The sequence below is a fragment of the Chaetodon auriga genome, chromosome 6 (genome assembly GCF_051107435.1).
Source record: "Chaetodon auriga isolate fChaAug3 chromosome 6, fChaAug3.hap1, whole genome shotgun sequence".
Classification (NCBI taxonomy): Eukaryota; Metazoa; Chordata; class Actinopteri; order Chaetodontiformes; family Chaetodontidae; genus Chaetodon; species Chaetodon auriga.
This window is the reverse complement of record NC_135079.1, coordinates 160,614-186,327: the sequence shown is the minus strand read 5'-3', so window position 1 is coordinate 186,327 and position 25,714 is coordinate 160,614. Positions and strand designations below refer to the sequence as shown.

At 42.6% G+C, this 25,714-nt stretch overlaps 2 protein-coding genes across 4 annotated transcripts; both read left to right on the top strand.

Moving 5' to 3' along the window:
• Positions 1-182: 182 nt before the first annotated feature.
• On the top strand, positions 183-7,393 carry faap24 (FA core complex associated protein 24). Of its 3 annotated transcripts, none has more exons than XM_076733356.1 (5): positions 183-235; positions 465-595; positions 1,439-1,581; positions 6,321-6,476; positions 7,011-7,393. In XM_076733356.1, the coding sequence occupies exons 2-5, from the start codon at positions 493-495 to the stop codon at positions 7,260-7,262; spliced, it is 654 nt and encodes a 217-aa protein (XP_076589471.1). In that variant the 5' UTR covers positions 183-235; positions 465-492; the 3' UTR covers positions 7,263-7,393. The 3 variants fall into 3 exon arrangements, with proteins under 3 accessions (XP_076589471.1, XP_076589469.1, XP_076589470.1); XM_076733355.1 differs by having other exon boundaries at positions 222-317; positions 441-595; XM_076733354.1 differs by having other exon boundaries at positions 204-595.
• A 905-nt stretch (positions 7,394-8,298) lies between these two features.
• Positions 8,299-25,251, top strand: slc7a10b (solute carrier family 7 member 10b). Its single transcript, XM_076733770.1, has 11 exons — positions 8,299-8,593; positions 12,564-12,768; positions 13,725-13,876; positions 17,549-17,674; positions 17,758-17,911; positions 18,936-19,059; positions 19,977-20,080; positions 20,169-20,265; positions 20,959-21,108; positions 21,560-21,737; positions 21,825-25,251. The coding sequence occupies exons 1-11, from the start codon at positions 8,452-8,454 to the stop codon at positions 21,953-21,955; spliced, it is 1,563 nt and encodes a 520-aa protein (XP_076589885.1). The 5' UTR covers positions 8,299-8,451; the 3' UTR covers positions 21,956-25,251.
• Positions 25,252-25,714: the final 463 nt, after the last annotated feature.

Here is a 25,714-nt window from a genome sequence, read left to right as displayed (position 1 = left end):
TATACCCTTCAGCTGAACTGTCTCATTAGTGTTTCCTGAAGACAAAACGCGTGTGCAAACTCGCACATGGAAGGATGATGAGCGCGTGTGAAGTCTGACAGGTCACCTGGTGGAGGATGTGTTTCCCTGTGAGCGTGCAGGGGGCGACAAAGAGCCGCCCGCTGCTCTGCTGCACCAACAAACGCAGAGGAAGAAGAAGAGATTCAGGCGGTTTGGAGGCAACAGATGGCAGAAGGTCGGTGAACGACAGCGTGTGTTAAACTGTGTCTCTGTGGACACCGTCTGTGTCTCTGCGTATGACTGTGGACAGAGTGTGTGTCTTACGTATGAATGTGGACAGAGTGTGTATCTGGGGACACAGTGTGTGTCTTACGTATGACTGTGGACACAGTGTGTATCTGGGGACAGAGTGTGTGTCTTACGTGTGACTGCGGACAAAGTTGAATGTCTCAAACCTCACGCAGACGCAGTGACGGTGTTCGTCTTGTTGCCATGGAGACTGAAGAAGCTGCCGCGCTGAACGCAGGGCCTCCTCATGGTCACGTGATCAGCAGTGAGAAGTGGAGACAGACGTCACTCATTCGAGCCTTGAAAGGTGATTGAGCTGAAAAACGTTAGGATGTGACGTCAGTAATGGCTTCTGACATGGAGATAGCGACGTCATTGATCCCAGAGGACATTTGAGTCATGAATGGTGGTTTAGTCACTCATTCACTCAGTTCACTCAGTCACTCATTCACTCAGACACTCAGTCACTCAGTTCACTCAGTCACTCATTCACTCAATCACTCATTCACACAGTCACTCATTCACTCAGTCACTCATTCACTCAGTTCACTCAGTTACTCAGTCACTCATTCACTCAGACACTCAATCACTCAGTTCACTCAGTCACTCAATCACTCAGTTCACTCATTCACTCAGTTGCTCAGTCACTCATTCACTCAGTCACTCAGTTCAGCCTTTCATTGGGCTCAGCTGATTAATGATGTTTACTCTTTAAAAGATGAAGCTTGCTGCTCATTGGATGAAACGAAAGAGTGTCCTGATGTGTTCATTGGCCGTCAGACGTATGAACACATGAATGGACATCTGTGTGACGTCACATTCACTCCACTGATGGACAGGTTTTCTTTAGACATCAAAGTCCATCTTTTTGTTTTTTGGACTTTTGGACAGTATGTCAGCTCTGCCATGAAAGGGTGGGGGAAATGATGGATGGATGGATTCTGAGATGATGAAATGGTTGGTGGTTGCAGCTCTACACCTTTGAGCCTGAGCTCAGGTGCGTTACAGGTGCTGCTGTACTTTGTTTAACGTGTTCTGTATGTGACAAAGACAAAGTTCAGCCATCAGCTCATCGGACAGCGTCCTCGTCCTCGTCTGCATGTCAGCGTAAAGAGAACACTGTGATAAACGAGCTGTGCATCGGCCGCAGGTGGAGGTGTGGAGATCCTGTTTGAGGACGAGCTCGGCGCGGCAGATTTCCACCTGTCCAACAAGAGCTGCGTCCTCTACCTGTCGGAGAGCGACGTCATAGCCGGGAACAGCTACAAGAGGAGACTGGTTCGTTTCCGGAACGTGAGTCTGATATCTGTGAGTTTAATGTCTGTGAGTTTGATGTCTGTGAGTTTGAGTTTAATGTCTGTGAGTTTGATGTCTGTGAGTTTAATGTCTGTGAGTTTGAGTTTAATGTCTGTGAGTTTGATGTCTGTGAGTTTAATGTCTGTGAGTTTGAGTTTAATGTCTGTGAGTTTGATGTCTGTGAGTTTAATGTCTGTGAGTTTGAGTTTAATGTCTGTGAGTTTGATGTCTGTGAGTTTAATGTCTGTGAGTTTAATGTCTGTGAGTTTGATGTCTGTGAGTTTGAGTTTAATGTCTGTGAGTTTAATGTCTGTGAGTTTGAGTTTAATGTCTGTGAGTTTAATGTCTGTGAGTTTGATGTCTGTGAGTTTGAGTTTAATGTCTGTGAGTTTGATGTCTGTGAGTTTGAGTTTAATGTCTGTGAGTTTGATGTCTGTGAGTTTAATGTCTGTGAGTTTAATGTCTGTGAGTGTGAGTTTAATGTCTGTGAGTTTGATGTCTGTGAGTTTGAGTTTGATGTCTGTGAGTTTGATGTCTGTGAGTTTAATGTCTGTGAGTTTGATGTCTGTGAGTTTGAGTTTAATGTCTGTGAGTTTAATGTCTGTGAGTTTGAGTTTGATGTCTGTGAGTTTGATGTCTGTGAGTTTAATGTCTGTGAGTTTGATGTCTGTGAGTTTGAGTTTAATGTCTGTGAGTTTGATGTCTGTGAGTTTAATGTCTGTGAGTTTAATGTCTGTGAGTGTGAGTTTAATGTCTGTGAGTTTGATGTCTGTGAGTTTGAGTTTGATGTCTGTGAGTTTGATGTCTGTGAGTTTAATGTCTGTGAGTTTGATGTCTGTGAGTTTGAGTTTAATGTCTGTGAGTTTGATGTCTGTGAGTTTAATGTCTGTGAGTTTGATGTCTGTGAGTTTAATGTCTGTGAGTTTAATGTCTGTGAGTTTGATGTCTGTGAGTTTAATGTCTGTGAGTTTGATGTCTGTGAGTTTAATGTCTGTGAGTTTAATGTCTGTGAGTTTGATGTCTGTGAGTTTGATGTCTGTGAGTTTAATGTCTGTGAGTTTAATGTCTGTGAGTGTGAGTTTAATGTCTGTGAGTTTGATGTCTGTGAGTTTAATGTCTGTGAGTTTAATGTCTGTGAGTTTAATGTCTGTGAGTTTGATGTCTGTGAGTTTGAGTTTAATGTCTGTGAGTTTGATGTCTGTGAGTTTAATGTCTGTGAGTTTAATGTCTGTGAGTGTGAGTTTAATGTCTGTGAGTTTGATGTCTGTGAGTTTGAGTTTGATGTCTGTGAGTTTGATGTCTGTGAGTTTAATGTCTGTGAGTTTGATGTCTGTGAGTTTAATGTCTGTGAGTTTAATGTCTGTGAGTTTAATGTCTGTGAGTTTGAGTTTAATGTCTGTGAGTTTGATGTCTGTGAGTTTGAGTTTAATGTCTGTGAGTTTGATGTCTGTGAGTTTAATGTCTGTGAGTTTAATGTCTGTGAGTTTAATGTCTGTGAGTTTGATGTCTGTGAGTTTGATGTCTGTGAGTTTAATGTCTGTGAGTTTGAGTTTAATGTCTGTGAGTTTGATGTCTGTGAGTTTAATGTCTGTGAGTTTGAGTTTGATGTCTGTGAGTTTAATGTCTGTGAGTTTAATGTCTGTGAGTTTGAGTTTAATGTCTGTGAGTTTGATGTCTGTGAGTTTGAGTTTGATGTCTGTGAGTTTGATGTCTGTGAGTTTAATGTCTGTGAGTGTGAGTTTAATGTCTGTGAGTTTGATGTCTGTGAGTTTGAGTTTGATGTCTGTGAGTTTGATGTCTGTGAGTTTGAGTTTAATGTCTGTGAGTTTGATGTCTGTGAGTTTGATGTCTGTGAGTTTAATGTCTGTGAGTTTAATGTCTGTGAGTTTGATGTCTGTGAGTTTGATGTCTGTGAGTTTAATGTCTGTGAGTTTAATGTCTGTGAGTTTGAGTTTGATGTCTGTGAGTTTGATGTCTGTGAGTTTAATGTCTGTGAGTTTAATGTCTGTGAGTTTGATGTCTGTGAGTTAGAGTTTGATGTCTGTGAGTTTGATGTCTGTGAGTTTAATGTCTGTGAGTTTAATGTCTGTGAGTTTGATGTCTGTGAGTTTAATGTCTGTGAGTTTGATGTCTGTGAGTTTAATGTCTGTGAGTTTAATGTCTGTGAGTTTGAGTTTGATGTCTGTGAGTTTGAGTTTGATGTCTGTGAGTTTAATGTCTGTGAGTTTGATGTCTGTGAGTTTAATGTCTGTGAGTTTGAGTTTAATGTCTGTGAGTTTGAGTGTAATGTCTGTGAGTTTGATGTCTGTGAGTTTAATGTCTGTGAGTTTGAGTTTAATGTCTGTGAGTTTGAGTGTAATGTCTGTGAGTTTGATGTCTGTGAGTTTAATGTCTGTGAGTTTGAGTTTAATGTCTGTGAGTTTGAGTTTAATGTCTGTGAGTTTAATGTCTGTGAGTTTGATGTCTGTGAGTTTGAGTTTAATGTCTGTGAGTTTAATGTCTGTGAGTTTGATGTCTGTGAGTTTGAGTTTAATGTCTGTGAGTTTGAGTTTAATGTCTGTGAGTTTAATGTCTGTGAGTTTAATGTCTGTGAGTTTGATGTCTGTGAGTTTAATGTCTGTGAGTTTAATGTCTATGAGTTTGAGTTTAATGTCTGTGAGTTTAATGTCTGTGAGTTTGATGTCTGTGAGTTTGAGTTTAATGTCTGTGAGTTTAATGTCTGTGAGTTTGAGTTTAATGTCTGTGAGTTTGATGTCTGTGAGTTTAATGTCTGTGAGTTTGAGTTTAATGTCTGTGAGTTTGATGTCTGTGAGTTTAATGTCTGTGAGTTTAATGTCTGTGAGTTTAATGTCTGTGAGTTTGAGTTTAATGTCTGTGAGTTTGATGTCTGTGAGTTTGAGTTTAATGTCTGTGAGTTTGATGTCTGTGAGTTTAATGTCTGTGAGTTTAATGTCTGTGAGTTTGATGTCTGTGAGTTTAATGTCTGTGAGTTTAATGTCTGTGAGTTTGATGTCTGTGAGTTTAATGTCTGTGAGTTTGAGTTTAATGTCTGTGAGTTTGATGTCTGTGAGTTTAATGTCTGTGAGTTTGAGTTTGATGTCTGTGAGTTTAATGTCTGTGAGTTTGATGTCTGTGAGTTTGAGTTTAATGTCTGTGAGTTTAATGTCTGTGAGTTTAATGTCTGTGAGTTTGAGTTTAATGTCTGTGAGTTTGATGTCTGTGAGTTTGAGTTTGATGTCTGTGAGTTTGATGTCTGTGAGTTTAATGTCTGTGAGTTTAATGTCTGTGAGTGTGAGTTTAATGTCTGTGAGTTTGATGTCTGTGAGTTTGAGTTTGATGTCTGTGAGTTTGATGTCTGTGAGTTTGAGTTTAATGTCTGTGAGTTTGATGTCTGTGAGTTTGATGTCTGTGAGTTTAATGTCTGTGAGTTTAATGTCTGTGAGTTTGATGTCTGTGAGTTTGATGTCTGTGAGTTTAATGTCTGTGAGTTTAATGTCTGTGAGTTTGAGTTTGATGTCTGTGAGTTTGATGTCTGTGAGTTTAATGTCTGTGAGTTTAATGTCTGTGAGTTTGATGTCTGTGAGTTAGAGTTTGATGTCTGTGAGTTTGATGTCTGTGAGTTTAATGTCTGTGAGTTTGATGTCTGTGAGTTTAATGTCTGTGAGTTTAATGTCTGTGAGTTTAATGTCTGTGAGTTTAATGTCTGTGAGTTTGAGTTTGATGTCTGTGAGTTTGAGTTTGATGTCTGTGAGTTTAATGTCTGTGAGTTTGATGTCTGTGAGTTTAATGTCTGTGAGTTTGAGTTTAATGTCTGTGAGTTTGAGTGTAATGTCTGTGAGTTTGATGTCTGTGAGTTTAATGTCTGTGAGTTTGAGTTTAATGTCTGTGAGTTTGAGTGTAATGTCTGTGAGTTTGATGTCTGTGAGTTTAATGTCTGTGAGTTTGAGTTTAATGTCTGTGAGTTTGAGTTTAATGTCTGTGAGTTTAATGTCTGTGAGTTTAATGTCTGTGAGTTTGAGTTTAATGTCTGTGAGTTTAATGTCTGTGAGTTTGATGTCTGTGAGTTTGAGTTTAATGTCTGTGAGTTTGAGTTTAATGTCTGTGAGTTTAATGTCTGTGAGTTTAATGTCTGTGAGTTTGATGTCTGTGAGTTTGAGTTTAATGTCTGAGTTTAATGTCTGTGAGTTTAATGTCTGTGAGTTTAATGTCTGTGAGTTTGATGTCTGTGAGTTTAATGTCTATGAGTTTGAGTTTAATGTCTGTGAGTTTGATGTCTGTGAGTTTGATGTCTGTGAGTTTAATGTCTATGAGTTTGAGTTTAATGTCTGTGAGTTTAATGTCTGTGAGTTTGATGTCTGTGAGTTTAATGTCTATGAGTTTGAGTTTAATGTCTGTGAGTTTGATGTCTGTGAGTTTGAGTTTAATGTCTGAGTTTAATGTCTGTGAGTTTAATGTCTGTGAGTTTAATGTCTGTGAGTTTGATGTCTGTGAGTTTAATGTCTGTGAGTTTGAGTTTAATGTCTGTGAGTTTAATGTCTGTGAGTTTGATGTCTGTGAGTTTAATGTCTATGAGTTTGAGTTTAATGTCTGTGAGTTTGATGTCTGTGAGTTTGAGTTTAATGTCTGAGTTTGATGTCTGTGAGTTTGATTTCTCTGAGCGTCAAGGAGAGGAGGTGTCGGTGCTGCGTGTCAGTGCTGCTGGGCGTCCTATGACCTGTGTCTGTCCTGGTTCTCAGAGCAGCAGCAGGTTCCAGGATGTGGTTCTGGTGGAGCGTAGCAGACTCAGTGAGCAGTTCTTCTGTGCGCTGCAGAGGTTTGTGGTGTTTGATCTCGGCCTGACGCTGCTACCGGTCGGAGGACAGACTGAAGCCTCTCAGCTCATCGCTCAGATGGTGAGTGCTGAGGACAACACGTCATGTGTCCTCACTGTCCTCAGCTCACATAAATGCCCATATTACTTTTTGTTTGCTTTGTTATCAGCAAACAAACGCAGGAATCAGTGTTCAGGGTGTCGAGTGCTTTGACTCTTCTTCACACAGACGCTCTTGTGCTGTCGTCGTCATGCTTTCACGGGTTTTAAAGGCTTCTTTCTTGTGTCAGGTGGCCTAAAAATAGCACAGCACACCTGTTGTGCAGTTCCACCCTGATGTCCCTGTCAGCTCCACCGTCCTCTCTGCACACAGTCTCCAGCATCACTGGACCTCAGTGTGGAGCTGGTCCCACTGGTCTGATGTGCAGTGTAGAGATTCCTCACGTCCAAGCTGATCAGACTCTGAAATAATGTGTCTCAGTGACACCGTCGCTCCGTTTCGGTTCACGTGTCGTCGTCACGTCGAAGCCGACAGACCGGCCAGCGGCATCCTTTGAGACCCACGGTCTGCAGGTGCACGGCTAACGATTCTCCATTTTGCTCTAATTGTCTCCAGGTTCATGGGGAGGGCAGGGAGAACCCCTTCAGGAGGAGGAGTTCGTCCCGGTTGTTGGACCCGCTGGTCCTGGCTCTGGTCCAGCAGGTCCCCGGGGTCGGCAGGGTCAAAGCTCTTACTCTGCTGCAGCGCTTTTCCAGCATCCGGCGGCTCTGCAACGCCACCCCCGCTGAGCTGGAGCCCATCGTGGGTCAAGCCTCAGCTCAGCAAATCCACAACTTCTTCCACAGAAGCTCAGCAGCTGGAAGCTGAAGGCTCAGCTCAGGGCTTCTTTCAATTACTTTGTTTTTTAGGTTTGCATCCACAGCAAAGAAATGTCAGTCATTTGTAGCATCACTTGATATTTTCCACAAAGACGGAATAGAATTCAAATAAAAAGCTGTTTGTGATGTTTGTGCAGTCGCTTTACTTACTTTACGGATGAGATAAAACTTCATTTTGATTCGGTTTATTTAAAAGTCAAAAGACATTAAAGGAACGTGCTGAGTCAGCAGACAGCTGGCAGCGCAGGTCTGTACTCAAACCAAACTGGAATGAAATGAACATTTTTCTGTTACGATACAACTGAGAACCACATTTACGATGAAAACGGCTCAGTGCAAATGTGCTCTGAGGTTATTGATGAATTTTGTGGATGTAATCTGCATGATTTCAGGGTTAGGGTTGTCCCTGAATTGCTTCCAGTGACTATGTGTTTTTAATTCATCATAAATCTTCAATAGAACTATTTACTATTACTACTACTGTACTATTTAAACTATTTACATCAAATGCTTTTTCATTTTCAAATATCAAGAAGAGTGTATCACATCCATATCTGAAGCTGATGAGGAGGTTTAGGAGGAAGATGAATGGAAGTCTGCACGTCAAAATCTGTCTGATGGAAAAAAGCCCAGAATTCTTATTAATGTGGGAACTAACCCTAAACAGAGCTTTTCTCCTGTATATGCTCCTTATGAATTTCAGCAAAGGATCTGATTTGTATCTAATTTAATCACCATCATTTTTTTAAATCTAATTTATGTTTTGTAGCAATTATCTGAATCTGTAAATTAACTGAAGTTAAAAAATACATGCAATGCAGTAAAAAAGTAAAAGTACAACATTTCAATCTGCAATGAAGTGGAAGTTTAAAGTAAAGTAGAAGTGCCTCAAATTTCAGCTTACATACAGTAGTGGAGTAAATGTACTTGGAGTCTACCTGCATAGTGACATGAAGACACTGCATGGACAGGATCTCAGGTGTCCCGGTGTCCCTGAACGCATCATGCTGAGTCCGGGTATTTAACATTCTACCCTGGACAGCGGCAGGTTGTTGCGCAAGCGCAGCCCATTCAGCCTGCATGAATACGGAGCGAGGAGAGGACAGGAGCACTGGGAGTACTGGGACTGGGAGGACACAGTGGACTGGACGGACCGGACCGGACCCGGGCAGGCGGACATGGATGGACAGAACGGCAGCAGCAGCATCCGCTCTCGGCCGCACGGCAGCGTGACGGACGGCAGGAAGAAGAAGAAAATCCCGGACAGGGTGACTCTGAAGAAGGAGATCGGGCTGCTGAGCGCCTGCACCATCATCATAGGTGAGGCAGGAAAGAGGAGAGCTGGATCAGCTCTGACTTCTCTGACTGACTGCACGACTTTTAGAAAGTTTGCTTTGTAGAGAGCTGCTGCAGGCTGCAGGTCCAGGGTGTCAGGACAGGCTGAGTCCTTGTGGGATTCCTCCTACACAGACTGAGCAGAAACTTTAGAGGTTTGAGGCACTGCTCAGAAGAAAGTAGGTCTCCATGTTTGTTTGCATGTGGGTTCACATTGATACTGAAGTGCTTACGTGGCTGAAATATATGAAGTCCAGAAGCAGGCTGGTGGTGGTCTGAGTGCACAGCAGGGGTCTTTAAACATACCTCAGCACAGTTATGAGCGTCATCCAGTCTGGATGGAGAGGCCGGCTGCACCGCTCTGCCATGCCGGTGTTAATGTGGACAGTGTGCAGAACATCAGTCCTCCGCTCCCCCGACTTCAGTCCATAACGTCACTTTATGCCACAGTGTTCTTTGAATAGTGCAGAAAGCAGGACGAGCACCTGCAAGGAACTGTCAAAGTGAGGTCTTTGTTCTCTGTGGATGATCCCACAACCAAGTTTTCACCTGTCTGAAACTGGATTACCAGCCTAAACCCAGAGCCTCCAGGGGCCCAAAGGCTCCTGGTTCACCGTGTGGCCACTGAAGGAGCTGAAAGGATGGATCTTCAGGTCCCATCTTTTAAAGGGGTCCTGAGTTACACTCAAATATTGCATTTGAAATTTAGTTTATATTTGACTAAATATCCCTCAGACTGACTGCTGATACACGCTGCACTCATACGACTCCCCGTTGCGCCCCATCAAGTCTAATTTTAAGGTAGAAGACATTTGATCTCAAAGTTCTTGACCTCGGACTCAGTAGGAGACAGAATGGTCTCCTCACAAGGTCCATAGCTGTTGTGGAGCTTTTGATCATGTCACATGATCTTCATCAACAGATAGAGTGTGCTCTGTCCTCCAGATTATTTTGTAGACTGTGTCACAAATGAACTTTAAAATTCAAATTTTAACCTGCGAAGTCCATGAAGATCATGGCATATGATCAAAAGCTCCACAACAGCTATGAAATGGACCTTATGACGCGAGGTGTTTTTTTTTTTTGTTTGCTTTGTTTTTTCCATTGAATTTTAGGCTTAATCAAAGGCAAAGACAGACAAATGCTGTAACCTGGGCAGGTAAGGTTGTTCCAGTGTTGGACGGCTGACGTGTCAAAGCTGTCGAGTTTCTGTGTTGACTCTGTTTCTGTTGCCTTACTTGAGAAATTGTTTTTGTTTTTTGTTTATCAGTGTATGAAAATGTCTCTGCCTTTGCCTGCTAATAAACCACTGAACTGTGAACGTCCCTCACTTTCTACAAACTGATCATAGTAATATTTTTTAGCAGTTCAGCCTTTGTTCCAGCAGGAAAATATTCACTTCAACGCCTCTTCTGGTTTCTTCTCCGACAATTATTTTCATGCCAATTGTCCAACAGGAGCAGAATTCTGTTGTGCATATTGAGCGTCAGTGCAATCATTTACTTATGAAATTATTGGATTTGGTGCACAAACTAAATCTGATGCATTTCTTTGAGGATAGACTGTAGAAAAGCACAGTCGAAGTCGCTGGACTTTGAATTCACTCTTTACCGTCATCTTTTCAGTTGTTTGTAGACACACAATCTAAATTTGGGAAACCAAGCTGTGAGTCAGGGTGGAGCTGAAGTGATGCATGGAAACAAGCCACAACTGTCACATCTGATTACCTGGACACGTGTTGTATTACCTGTCCTACCAGTAGAAAACCTTCCAACCCATCAGTTCATAGGCTACAAAACTAATGAATGTCTGTCCATCTCAGCTGTGCATTGACCTCACAAATGTATAGTTTCATTTCAAGAAAAGGCTCAGTAATGTCCTGCAACAGTGGATCACAGTATTTTTTAGCAAATGTTACTCAAGCAGGAGGAAACTGTGCATTTGTTTGGGACTATTTTCAGTGGTGGACTAATACACATTTAGTGCAGCGGGACATTGAGGCTCAGAGGTCCTTTCATTATGATGGTGTTTCTGGGTCAGTGTTCATCAAATAACACTGCAGTACTGTATGTAGCCACTACTCACAGTACTACAGTGCTATGTAGTGCAGTACTGTGTGTAGCAGCTACACTCAGGTTCAACCCTTTCATTTCAGTAACCACATGGTCTTTCTTCTGGTGCGACTGTTGAGACAGAACTTCTCCAGCGCTGTGCAGGATGTGGGACTGGACGGTTGTCTTTCGTGTCAATGTTGTTTTCCTGTGTGTGATTGGCACTACAGTCGGATAAAGCAGTCTCAGTGAGTGTCGGGGCGGTAGTGGCTCAGCAGGCAGAGCAGGTGAGCCAATAAATGATCCCCTGCTCCTCCTGTCCACATGTTGAAATGTCCTTTGGTGAGACACTGAACCCCACATTGCTCCCGATGGTCATACCATCACCTTATGTGGAAGTTGGCTGTCATCGGTGTGTGAATGGGTGAATGACTTTGTTCTGTGTAAATGTGGTCCACTTACTGTTTGCAGACTCTTAGTCTTGCCAGATATTGACAAGATATTTTTTTGGAACTAAATGCAGCAGGAGAGCAGATGGCTGCAGGATCCTCCTTCAGGGCTTTTTAGTAGTTGCATGGTACAGTGGCCCTCAGGAGGTGTGACCTGCAACCTCATTGGTTTTTGGTGCAGGTTTTGGCTAACTGGGCCACCTTTCCCTTTTCGGCAAAACTGCTGTTGCTTGTGCAAGGCGCACGTTTTTGTAGAAATCCTTCTCCAGAACAAGAGAAAGGTCCTGTGTGCAGAATGCTGAAGCACCTTTTCATTCAGAGGGAGAACTGAGTGAACAAGCTGGCTGCTGGACCAGGCTCAGCATCGAGAGTCTTGTGCCATGATATTAAACTGACCTGAGCTCTTTGTAGACCTTTACCTCCACAGCAGCCTGTTTTGTTCTGTGTGTCACTTTGAGGAAGCTGCAGGAAGAAACGGATGCAGAAGGTGAGTCGGTCACTTCCCACCTCTGCAGCTCAGTGGATAATTTATGTCTGGTTATGTAATGGCTGTCTGTGCCACTTGGCTGCCTTCTGCCGTGTTACTGGTAGCGTTGTAGTCTGAATGTGTCGGATCTGCTGGTACTCTACACTGCATACTGAGGCTCTGGGCAGGAGGGATTGTCACGGCCTGAGTGATGGCCTTTACCTCCTTCTCTAACTCACTTTGTTATGGAGCTCTTTGTCTTTTAATGGCCTCTGTATAAACTCAGTATGGATCCTGTGACTTTGGTTGAGAGTCTCAACGGCTCACTTTTCTTTTTAAGGTGCAGCTGCAGAAATGTTGAACATGTTAAGGGTAATGTGTACCATGTGAAAAACGTGTGTGCTGTGTGCACATGTGCAAACATGTTTCCCACTTGTGGGAGTGTTTGTTTGTTATAATAATATTTCTCTTTTATTTATTTGGGAATTTGAAAATGCAGAGCCGTCTTTGTAGCAGTAGTAAAGCAGAGTGTAGACCAACATTGAATACATTGAATATAGTAAATTAATGTGAATAATGAAAATCTTTTGAAATGTGTCTTTATTACTTTAAAAAGGTTCCAAACATTTTAAAGTAATATGATCAGATGTGTCTGTGCATGTTTCTACTGTGAAACAATTCTATTATGCTTTCAATGTTTTGCTTGCTTGGTAGTAGACTTTTCATTTAGATTTGAAAGTGGCGGGCTAGGGTGTATTTTTTCCATCTGTGCGCAGCAGCATTGCATCCTGTTTGGTTCTGACTCGGGGTTCTACCAGCATACTGCTTCTTCAAGGTCTAAGATCCCTGCTGGGTTATGTTATTCAAGCAAAACTGTATTTTGGCCTGAGTTCAGACTGAGCTGAAGTTGTTTGTGTGATGATCTGTATCGGTCATTCATTTCATTTTCGGTCAGTCACTATCTCACACCTTCTTTCTCCACTCCTCAGGGAACATCATCGGCTCTGGGATCTTCATCTCTCCAAAGGGGGTCCTGGAGCACTCGGGCTCAGTGGGTCTGGCGCTGGTGGTTTGGTTACTGGGAGGCTGCATCGCTGCTTTGGGCTCCCTCTGTTATGCTGAACTGGGTGTCACCATCCCCAAATCTGGAGGAGACTACTCCTATGTCACAGAGATATTTGGTGGTCTGATGGGGTGAGTGACGGTTCACCATTGTGCTGTTTGTGCCATCACGTGGGGTCGTGCTTATGAGAAGAGTCCACGGTTGTGTCCGAAATCGTGATCTTTTTCCACTGTTCCCACGGAGCTCTATGTATGGCCGTGTGTCAGATGGTAAAATCAATAAGCAAGTTTGTACACTGTTCGGGTCATTATGCAGCAGCTTTTCATCTGGCAGGTGTTTAAATTTCCACAATAGAGCATTTAGCAGCTACAGGAGCTGGTGGAGATCAACAACAGAGCTAAAAGAGAGGACTCAACATTGGTCATACCACACAAACACAACTCTGAATGAATGATAATGTTCCTCTGGAACTGGAAAGTAGCAGCTGTCTGCTAACACCTTTCGTTTGTTGAAGATATCATCTTGACCTTTAACCTAAAGGCTGTCTGTGAGTAAAATGCTAACATTGTCTAAATGTGGCCTAAATATGATGCACATGGTTTCCAGACACACCTCACACTCATAATGAATAATGTGCCAGAATCACAGCATATTCTGCCACGCTTGTTGTTAACATGCTAACATAAGCAGTGTACAGTTTGAGTGCTAACATCCTAATGTTGCATGTCAATATGATTAATATTATCAGGTCTGGGTTTTTCCAACGTTCTTTTTAGGTTTTATTTAACTATACTATCATGTTACAAACATGTAAATGTGAATTTACGCATGAACAGTTTGTACTCATGTTTGCGGTCATGTCCCGGATGACATGCAAAATGTTAGTGTGGCAACCTGCAGCCTTACACATCAAAATGAAAATATTAGCATGTTGGTGGTATATGTTTGGGCTAATTCTGGTCCACTGTTTATTATGAACCAAAGTATGGTGTAACACATGCAGCCACCTCTGGTCTGTTTTATTTACGTGGGGGTCCAGGTGCAAAAAGCATTTTAGACCAGCATTGAATGTCTTTCTGTAATTCAGGTTTCTCCTGCTGTGGAGCGCCGTCCTCATCATGTACCCGACCACGCTGGCTGTCATCGCCCTCACTTTCTCCAGCTACGTCCTGCAACCCGTCTTTCCAAACTGTGTTCCTCCATACATGGCGACACGCATGCTTTCTGCCACCTGTCTCCGTAAGTGGCTTTGCCATCTCCAGTCTTTGATTGATGTTTTACATGTTAAGGGTCACCTGGTGAAGCAGGACTGTCAATGACGAGATGCCTTTTCAGGGTGAAGTCAGTAAAACTTAGATGTTGAATGGACCTGACAGCTGCGCTATGACTCTGCCTTTGAATGACCGTGGATGGATGGTGTGCAGTGTACTGTATCTTGCTGCCAATTGGCTCACAGTGCACTTGCATCATTCACGAAGGACGACCTGTCTTGTGGTTGCTCTGCTGGATCTTCGTCTGTCCTCTGTGCAGCTTCAGATTATGAAATCAATCATTTCTCCTCTAATGCTGATTATAGTCATGCAGTAAACGTCAGATCTGTTCCTTTGTGTCAGAGAGGAAGCGGTCACACGTAAAATGTTTCTTATGTAACCAGTGGCTGAAGGCTTTTTAAAAGCTTTTTTTATGATAGTAAATAATGCACAGCATCCCTTTAGGAGGGAAGAGAGCAGACGAGAAGATGAGATGAGAGAGAAGGTGATGAATACAGATAGAAACACTGAGCTATAATCTCTTGAAACTTAAATTAGACAGCAAATGAAAAATGACAAAAACGCAATTAATGGCTGACACTTTAGGAGCTTTTATCACTTGGCTAAAAAAAAAAATCAAGAAAAAATAAATCAATTAATACTTTAAATGTTGCTGAATGAATTCAACAAATACCTGATGCCGAAACTGGAGGACAGTCGCCTCAGCATTCATGGTGTTGCATTCACTGACTCACACAAAAAGAGGCAGCAGTGCCTCAGTGAAGTGGACCTGCTGGTTAGATCATTGGAAAGTTTGCAGTGATAACTGTGGCATATTATACCACCTGAAGCAACGAGTCCTTGATTTCAGTGTGGAAAAGCTGCGTTTTCTGTCTGAACTGATAACTGGCACGTCGCATCATCTTTAGCCACCTAGCTAATTGATGCCAACTCTATCAGTTGGTTGAGAACATGGTTTCAAGCTGAATTGTTGAAAAGCCAGGTGTTGAAATTCCAGGTTCAGACTCCACGATGTCAGCCTGATAACAGCCCAACAGATGTAGGGCGCCAGGAAAGAAAATGGGCATCAGGCGCCACAGCTGATGGTTTCATCCGGTGTCGCATATCACAGTGGACAACAACGGACATCTGGGACACCTCCATCTTGGAACCCATCAGCTGTGGTCTGTCAAAGTTTTACCTTTGGGGGCAACAGGCAATATTTTGGCACTTCCGGTGTAGCCAGCTGATATCGTAATGACGAATGCCTGCACCAGTGCTTCCTCTTCTATGCACTGGTCATTGTTTACAATCCATTAGCAACTTGAGCCGCTTTCTGTCTTCTTTCTCTGGTTGGCCAGTATTATTCAGAAACCAGAACACTTCCAATACCAAAATCTGCTCCCTTGCCTACAGATTCTGCATTTATATGCAGATACTTGTTAAAGAAGATTAGGACCAGCGAATTACCTGTAAACACAGTGAAGAGAAAGAGCAATAATGCTGTTGGTGCTACGAGGTGGAACTGTGAAAAAGAGCAAAGGTCATATTTTTCAGAACACGACAGCCTCAATCATTCACACCGCTTCAGATTTTTTGTTTACATTGTTGTTCCTGAAAAAAATCAGTCTGAAGCACATGAGTGAGTTTGGCAAACAAAACACTGTCACATACACAAGCTTGACCGAAGCTGCTGGACTTCCTTGAATCCAATTAGCCGTACAGTGCTGCTAATGTTAGTATAAACTCTGATAGCATCCAGGACCTGGTCCCACACAGTGGATGCTCCAATCCTGGATGAGGCTTTCTCTGATGTAACCATTAATCTCTCAAAATGAGTCCCAATTAGCAAAAGAAGTAATGCTCCATTAGCATGACTACTGTAGACAGTGAGCTAGTTAGCTAATGTTTGGAGCTTATGTTAGAGCAGATAATCACACCGTTTAAGCAAATCCTTGTACTTGTGTTTTGTTTTTGGCGAGGCTGAAAGAATAAGACCCTCCAAACCCTTTCGATGTTGTTTATCCCTCTAAGGCTCGACACCCCCCACTTTAGCATGTAGAGGAATCCAGAGACTGATGGGCCTGCTGTGTCTAGCTTGAGCTGCTAAGCTACAGTATGATTGGACAGTCACTGTGTGAGGGTTGAATGTTTTGGCGTTAATGAACTATTAATGACCTTGGAAAGGTGTGCAAGTAGGGAACAGGGGTCAAGGCCTTTGTTTGAAACATAGTCAACTTTACAAAATGTGCAAAGGATGTGAACAGTTCTGCTCTGCATATTAAAATTTAGAGGAAAACTTTAACAGAAGAAAGAGCGACTAGACTGTGGCATTAACTTCAGCAAAATCTGAAGTATCTGGAGATATTAGGAAGAATTGTGCAGGGTTTGGGGCATGTAAAAGCAGCAGAGAGCTTTTTCACTCCTCAAAAATGTAAGTGTTCCCATCAAAAATTGATTGTATTTAAGAAGGAATGCTGCACGAGGACTGTCAGCACCACAAGAGGCTGTGACAGGACAATCTGAGCGTTATACAGTCCTTAGCTGACATCACATTTGTCAGTGTGGACTCGTCAGGCTGCCTGAGAGTACCTGCACTGACGAGCATTAATCCACTTTGTGCTATCTACGAGTAGATAATGTCTGGACTTCAGCGTATGATTCCCGGCCTCTACGCCATCATTCGCACTTGTTTTTGGAGCTGGATGCCAAAACGTGAGCTCTGCTTGGCCTCCTTGGGGGGGGGGGGGGGGGGGTGTCTTGCCACCACGTTTTGTTTGCTCTTTGCAGCGGAAGTGGTTTGTTTTGTGGGGCTGACAGCTCGTCTTTGTGTTGGCAAGTGAGGCCACCATGAGAGAGCGGGGCAAAGCCGGTGACAGTGATGGACGAGGTGAAACAATCATGCCCTCCCTCACTTGCCCATTTCCCACATTCCTGCCTCCCATGGCAGCCGGCCGCTGCCGCCCACCGCCTGCAAGAACACCAGCATTGGTTCCCCAGCGGAGGGATGCAACTGGATGGAACTATACTGATATATTTAAAGGAGCACCAAAATTGTACTTTTCAAACTCAGTTTCTCGTCATTGTTAATGTTTGTGATACCAGACCACACTGATGATGTCAGAGCTATCTCAACTCAACTCGTTAGGGTTTGTTATCCCAGAAAGCTTGCGACAGTCTGTCTGGAGATATGGAGTTTGAAGATGTTGGCATTTAGCAGACAGGTTGAAATGTAAAGATGCTGCTGAGTTGCATTATCGGAAATTTAGGATTCATTGTTTTTCTTCTTTGTGCAACATGCTGTCCAACCATGTTAGAGGACAAAAGTGTTTATTGCTTTTCAGAACAAGTGAAAAACAAGATGTGGTGATGATTCAGATGCTGTCGCACATTTGTGCACCATGTGTTCCAAATTTTTCAGCCTCACAGAACTTTTACATCCAAATCAATGCAAAAAAAATACTGATCAGCAATTGGAGGTGGCGCTGTGTTTTCAGACAAGTCATTGCTGTGATTGGATGACGTTCGGAACATTTATTTATTTTATTTACATAAAATAAGACTGTAATGGAAACGGTCTCATGACATTATCCATAATTATTGATTAATCAGTTCATATTATTTGTACCCCTGTGAGCCTGACAGTGTGTTTTCTGCTCAGTGCTGCTGACCTGGGTGAACTGCTCCAGCGTTCGTATGGCCACCAGGATCCAGGACGTCTTCACAGTGGGGAAGCTGATGGCCCTGGGCCTTATCATTGTGGTTGGCCTGGTCCAGATCTGCAACGGTAACATTCCCAGCCTGTGCTCCAAAGCTTTCCTGCTCCTGATGCAAAAACAAACAAACTGAAATGTGTGATTTATCCTCCAGGGAACTACGAGGCACTGACACCTCAGGTGGCCTTTTCCCTGGACCGGACGCCATCAGTCGGTCAGATTGCTCTGGCTTTCCTGCAGGCTTCCTTTGCCTTCAGTGGATGGAATTTCCTCAACTACGTCACAGAGGAAGTAGTTGAACCCAGACGGTGAATATTTCTGCTTCTCATCACCTTCTCAACACCTTCTGGCTCTTTAACATTGCAAATGTTCAGGTTCCATCTCAGCTTATTTCTTTGTTCTGCTTTGCGCAGATAGTTAGTGGCACTTTAGGGTTTTCAAGGGCAGTTTATGTCGAAATCAAATCTTAAGCAATAGTTTGACTTTTTGGGAAATGTGTTTATTTACTTTCTGCTTAAAATAAATCATCTGCTACGCTGGTTAGCGCAGCTTAGCATAAAGACCAGAAAAGGGGGAAACGGCTTGCCTGGCTCTGTCCAGCATATCCAAAGCTTCCTGATTAACAGGTTATATTTTGTTTGTTAATTTGTCCAAAAACAGAAATGTAAAATGATAATTTGTTGTTCTTCTGGGCACTACATGGTGGACTGTTTCTTGGCTTGGAGCAGTTACTTCCTCAAGAACAAAAAACAGTCCAGCACTTAAAGTAGCCCCCTTAAAACAAAACATCATCAAAACAGTCATTTACACAATGTTTTGTTGTGTGGATTAAACAAAGGAGATAATAATTGATTTTTTGTGTCTGTCTTTACCGATACTGTCTGTGCATTTATACTTTTCTCTTCAATTTTCATTTTTTGATTTTCTTTAAATGATTACCATTACCAGATTTAACTTTCAGAGAGGCAGTCTGGTGCACAACCAGTTTACTCTTCACAGTTTGTAACCAGAGCTTTTCAGAAGAGAAACACATTTAATGCAAAACATATTGTTCTTGTCTCCTTGTGGTCATTGGCAGACAGTTGATTCAAAATAAACTATTCAAAAAGTCCATTGTTGGAGGGGTAAAATTGCTAAAAGTAACAGTGAGCTTTACGTGTTGGCTATTTTTGCTGTGTGCTGCCATCAGTTTCTACTTGGTATGACTTCCTGTTTCTTGATCAGAAACAGCTCATTTTTTAATTTCTTGTGCCTTTGATCAACTTGCATGCCTGTTGGAGTGATTTTTGGTTTTGACTGTATCATCTGTGCATGGTGCGTGGCCTCGGTCAGGAATCTACCTCGTGCCATCTACATCTCCATTCCACTGGTGACCTTTGTGTACACGCTCACCAACATCGCCTACTTCTCCTCCATGTCGCCCGAGGAGCTGCTGACATCCAATGCTGTGGCTGTAGTGAGTAATGTGGATACATGACGATCGCCAGCAAGCAGCCACAAATCTGCTTTATCTTTTAGGCATTTGGGTCAGTCAGGGACATGAATCAATTTCCAAATCAGGAATATTACAGCAACCAATAGGAGGTCAAAGGTCAGAGGTGACAGACTTGCTCAGTAACTGCATTCACTAACCCCTTCAGTGAGCCCCTAATGATGAAATGTGGTACATACAAGTGAGCAGCTACAAGAACCAGAGACCACGACAAGCTCTCCTTTAAAGGAGCATAAAAAGCTTCAGACTTTTTCCTTTTGACAACAGAATAATCTCAGACTTTAGTTTCATATTTTACTTTTGATGGGGTGAGTTTTTTGGAAACAGTCTGCCTCCTGCCCTGACCATCAGGAAACTGGTGTTCAGTCTCTGGTCCAAGGACACTTTGACATGTGAGCAAGTGGGAATGTAAGTAAGTACATGTAGTGAAGTAGTGCACTTAAGTACACATTTGAGGTACTTGTATTTTACTTGAATATTTCGATTTATACTTTAAGCCTCCACTGCACTACAGTTCAGAGGAAAATATGGTACTTTTTCCTCCACTACATTTATTTGACAGCATTAGTTCGTAGTTACTTTCCAGACTAAGATATACATTTACAGTATTGGATATATTTGACCCGTTTGTAATAACTAAATGAAAAGTGACCCACTAGAGGCCGATTCGTCCATCCCTCACCTCCAGTCTGGCTGAAAGCCTGCAGCGTTAAGCCTAGCGTCTGACAGATAAGCTTGTTTCTGATTGGAGGAGGATTGGAGAGGCAGAAACATTTTCAGATGAAACTGTAGAGAAAAATTTGTGAGCCGCCCGTGACAGCACAGCTGGAGTTCATGCTGCAGTGTTTGTCAGTGAGTCTGTCTGCTGTTCTGCTTTTCAGACATTCGGAGAGAAGTTACTGGGCATGTTCTCCGTCATCATGCCGATCTCCGTGGCTTTGTCCACCTTCGGAGGGATCAACGGCTACCTGTTCACTTCCTCCAGGTGAGACTTGGCGCTCCGTCCGCCCCCTCGTGCTGCAGCAGTGCTTTGTTGTGGCTGCTGACGGGTGGTTTGATGCTTCTGCCTGCAGGTTGTGTTTCTCTGGAGCCAGAGAGGGTCACCTGCCCAGCCTGCTGGCCATGATCCATTATAAGAACTGCACGCCCATCCCCGCCCTGCTGGTTTGCGTACGTACGACTCACCTGTTCAGTGCTTCTGTTAGAAGATGCTTCTGTCTTCACACAGCATTTGTAAACTTGCCTCTATGCTGCAGACTTTTCCTTTGTTCTTTGCTGTGTCCTTTGAGGACAGATTTGAAGAGTTGATTTGAATGGAAGCAGTTGGAAATCCAGTTTTGTTAGTTCTGACTATGAAATATATGTTGTTATCTACGTACGTTTTTTTCACCTAATATGCTTTACTGGTTAACATGTCATATATTATTAAGTATCCCACATTTTCTCTGGTCACTTTGTCATTCAGTCATTTCTGTGTTGCCATTTGAGGCTGTAATGGCACGATTTCCCCCAGTGGGGTTATTAAAGTTCTTCTTATCGTGTCCTGAAACCACACTTTGATTGTTGAGTTCAGCATGCTGTATCTTATATTTCAAAGCTAGTTTTCATCTTTTAAAGTGGCACTCCAGTGATTACCTTTGAGGTTTCTTGGGTGTGTCTGACTGGAGGGATTATATACCTCAGCTGTCTTGGAAACATCTCTGGATTCCCCTGGAGGTCCTGGAAAACCAAGGGAGGGCAGAGGAACGTCTCAACTACCTCTTTGAGCCCGCTGCCACCGCAACCCATCGAACTCCAAAGACAAAGTTCTTGGAGTGCCCCTTTAATATTCATCACATTGTCGTGCCTGGCTGTGTTTTTCAGTGTGCTGCCACCATTGTTATACTCTGCATCGGAGAAACACACAACCTGATCAACTACGTGTCCTTCATCAACTACCTGTCATACGGCGTCACCATCGCAGGTCTGCTATACTACCGCTGGAAGAAACCCAACCTGTACCGACCCATCAAGGTACCAACACTTCTTCTACCAGTGGTGGAAGTAACTAAGCACCTAATTTAATTGTACCTAAGTACAAATATGAGGTACTTGTACCTTCCTTTGAGTCTTTTTCTTTTCATTCCACTGTTTTCTACTTTTTGACAAAAGGCTCATAAAATATGATGTTTTGATTTGAATTAAACTACCCAACAGTTTATACAAGTGCAGCTAAAACTATAATTCAATCAATCAATCAGTCTATAGACAGAAAACATCGGCAACTACTTAGATCATGAAGCAATTTTTGATGCAAAAACATTTGACCATTCTTTTAATGCTTCAGGTGAATGAAAATAATCATTAGTTGCAGTGCAACACAAAAGAGCATTTAAATTCAATGCAGTACTTTTACACTGTGGTATTAGTACCTTTTCCTAAGTAAAGGATCTGAACATCATGCTTTTTCACTTGTTTTCTCCAGGTGAACCTGCTGGTTCCTGTGTGCTACCTGATGTTCTGGGCGCTGCTGCTGGGTTTCAGTCTTTACTCAGAGCCGGTGGTTTGTGGCGTTGGTTTAGTCATTATGCTCACCGGCGTACCTGTCTACTTCCTGGGTGTCCATTGGAAGGAGAAACCAAAGTGTATCTACAACTTCATTGGTGAGTTTCTCAAAGGAGGTCTGATAAAGGGCTGGCACTCTGTTTGTCGTAGCTCATATGTAACTCACGACTTGTGTTTTCCTGCAGAGAGGGCGACGTACGTGGGCCAGAGGTTGTGTTTTGTGGTCTTTCCTCAGTTTGACCCCATCGAGATCGCCAGTCCGTCAGAATGGACTGACCGATCTTCAGGCCGGAGCAGTTTGTCTGCCAATTCTTAAAAACTTTTCCTGAATGTATGCAGATCTTCGTTTTTGCCTCTTGTTTTTACTCTGTCACTGTGTAAATCCAGACACTTTTCCTGGTATGGGAGCTTCCTGTCTTTGACCCTGCAAAAGTCTGGTTTTCCTACACCCGAGTGGAAACGCCTGTTATTCTACGTGGACTGCTTGCACTTTTTATTTTCTTCTCTTTTCTACTAAGTCGTCTAGTACAACAACCTAATGACAGCAGTGTCACACTGTGAAAAGGACTTTTCACATTTTGGACCCATTTGTCCCTTTTTCTGTATTATGACAGAACGTTGGCCGACTGGTGGTTATTTCTTCTGAATGTTGCTGGTGTTTCATCGTGCCTTAAGGCCTTTTCACACCAAGTTCCAGACAAATCTATAGCAGGTATTGAAGTGAACTTCAGATTCTGTTTCAGAAGTAAGAAACATCATTTAAAGTCACACTGACTGTTGTAAAAATCCAGCCTTGAACAAAAACATAGTCAGCAGGGCTTTGTGTGGTTCACTCAGCCTGAGACATCTGAACAGCTATGAACTGGATTGCCATATGTTTTTTACAGGTGCTAACATGCTAAACTAAGGTGGTGAACATAATAAACATTACACCTGCTCAACGTTAGCTAATTACCATTGTCACGGTAAGCATATTAGCATGCTCATGTTAGCATTTAGCTCATAGCATTGCTGTAGTGCCACAGAGCCGCTGGCATGGCTGCACACTCTGAAAAAAGATCCAGTGTTTATTTCATTTGTCTGTTTTGTCAGCCTTTAACAAGCATCGTTTCCCACAAACCTAAGATCTTCAGGGGTTAAAGGTCGTCAGTTACAATTACAATTAGTCATTTGCGGACGCTTTTATCCAAAGCGATGTACATATGAATTCACACACCAATGGCACAGCATGGGGGGCAGTTTTGGGGTTCAGTATCTTGCCCAAGGATACTTCGGCATGTGGACTACCAAGGCCAGGGATCGAACCACCGACCTCATGATTGGTAGACAACCGCTCTACCCCCTGAGCCATAGCCGCCCCTAACAGCTGGAGGGCCAGGCTAGTCCACTAGTCCAGCCATAGCTGTAACAAAAGCATGGCTGGAAGGGCTTTTAGATTTTAGCTCAATATTTTGGACAGATGAAGACAGCGTGAGTGGGCGTCATGGACACGGCAGAAACCAGTATTACAACGGTCTGTAGGAGCTGTGGCTTTTTGTTTGCGGCTAACAAACGAATTGTTGCTAACTGTGGGTTTGAATTCCAGTAACTGCTGTGGTAGAAACTAGTCTGAGCATGTGGACAGCAAACAGAGCATGTGTCACTTCTTCAGAAACACCAGTAAAAGTTACTCTCAGTGAGAGATTGCATCAAGGTTCAGAAGGTTGTGGAGCAGCATTTAGGATGGACATTACATCAGGACTTCAGCTGCTGTTGGTTGTTTTCTTTCAGTCATAGGGTCTCCTCCAAAACACAGGTTTACCTTCAAATTGAGAACATGGGCTGATGTAAGAGCACCTGTAAACGGAACATGTCCTGTTCAGTCATTCAGCTCCTGGTGAAGCGTCCAGCTGATCAGATGCTGCTTTCATTTCACTCCCATGATGTTCAGCGAAACGTAGATTTTTATCGCCCACGCTTTAAACACATAAAATGGCTCTGACAACAAATGTACCATCACATCAACAATGAATGCGTTCATTTTCTAAAAATAAGGTGTTTTTGTGGAGATGTGAGACTTGGTGTGGAAAGGTCTTTACTGGAGGAAATGTATATTCAGATGTTGATTATTAACTGATTCACTATATTAGACGTTCATAGATGTTGCATGTGCCTTCACCGCGTGTGTAGCATTTGATTATTTGAGAAGCACTTTCGTCTTCCATCATCCGTTTCCTCGCTCTTCTGTATGAACTCCTGTGTTCTCATTTGTAAAACCAGGATTCGTTTTGCACATGGCACCGTCAGATCCCTGAGACCAAGGCCAAGCTCATGTCATTTATCGAGCGTTAACAAACTCGTGGCGTTCATTGTACCTGCTGCTGCTCTCGCTTCAGTCACTCTGCTTTGTTGAACTGATTTACTGACTCTGATATGATGCTATGTGCTATATGCTAATGAAGGTGAGACTAATTGGTCATTTTAAACATGCTGTCCCTGCACTTCTTTTGGTAGGGCTGAGTCATTCAGCAGAAGATAGCTGATATCTCTTCTTCTTCCCCTCCCCTGTTGCTGATTGGCTGGAGTAGTGCCATGCCGCTCAACCAGAGCCGCTTTGTTTGTTTCCCATATATTTTGACATTTTCGCATTTACAGACTCCATGTTCTTTTTCAGCACACACAGAACGTTCAGCTGGCGGACCGAGAGGAGATTAATTAATCTGTCTCCAGAATGACACCCCCCCAATCATTGGCAGGCATTACCACTGATGTGTCTGTTTTTGTTGTCAGACAGCTGTGTTGTTCTAAAAGTGATTTAATTGAGCGTTAAACAAGAATCACTTTGAAGTAGCCATTTTGTATTTTTAGTATCTTGATGAAATCATTATCTTTTACCCGTGCAATCTTTTTACACATAAAAACATGAAGATGTGCCCGTAACAGAGTGCTTGTATTATGTGTTATCCCGTAATGCAAAATAATGCCAATCAAAAGCAGAGCTGTTATTTCAGATCTCTATCTCTGGGTGCAGTAGTTCAGATTACAGATTTAGGACTAAAGCAGTTGTTGCTAATGGTTTTGAATGCTAACAGGCTAACTGTATATCCTCAAACTGTGTCCCAATGCCAAAAAATATACTAAGTATGTACAATATGTACTATATATAATCCTGACAGTACACTGTTTTGCAGTTAGTATACAAGAAATCAACATATCATTTATACTAACAGGAAAGATCTGTTTAAAGGTTCAGACTTTTTTTTTTAATTTCTTTTGAAAGTTCTTCAACCCCAATTAACATGTCAACATGCTCCATGTTCCAGTGTGCAATGATTGTGTGGACGTGGACACAGTTCAGAGCTGCGTATGGATTACGTTTCTCTTCTTTGTTTGGCCTGCTTCCGTGAGATCCGATGAAAATATTTCTACATTTGAACATTTTGTCCCGCTCGTGTCAGAATCCCACAGCTGCCACATAATTAAAGAGGAAAACCACTCGACCTTATTCACGTGAGTTCTAACAAAGCCAGCAGACCTTCCCAGGTACATAACTCCAAATCAATCAGCATGATTTCATTTTGCTTTGGATGAGAAGTAAAATGTCTTTGGATGAGAAGTAAAATGTCTTCCTTCGACTGTTGTTATTATTATTATTATTATTATTATTATTATTATTATTAGTAGTAGTAGTAGTAGTAGTCTTGTGTAACAGAAGTCTCTAATTGCCTTACGTAGACACATCATCGGTCTTTCTGTCTTCATAGAATAGAGGAGGATTCCTTCTGTTGGTAACTGCCAATAACGATGAGGAAAACCTCATCACAGGTTCTGCAGCAGCTGGTGTCTCATCTGTTTCCTGCTGTCCTGACATACACACACTTTTACACTGTAAATTATTTGTGAAGCGTCCAGTGTGGACAGAGGGGTCGTTACCGTCTTAACTTGGATGTATTTTAGAGCATTTTTTTGTAAAATGAGTGAATAACTTTAGCAGCACAATAAATCCCGAAGACTTGTTTGACTCATGCTGATGGACTGAAGTGCGATGACTTCTCTGTTGTTCTGATATCGTAATTTTGTGTAGTGCTGATCTCCA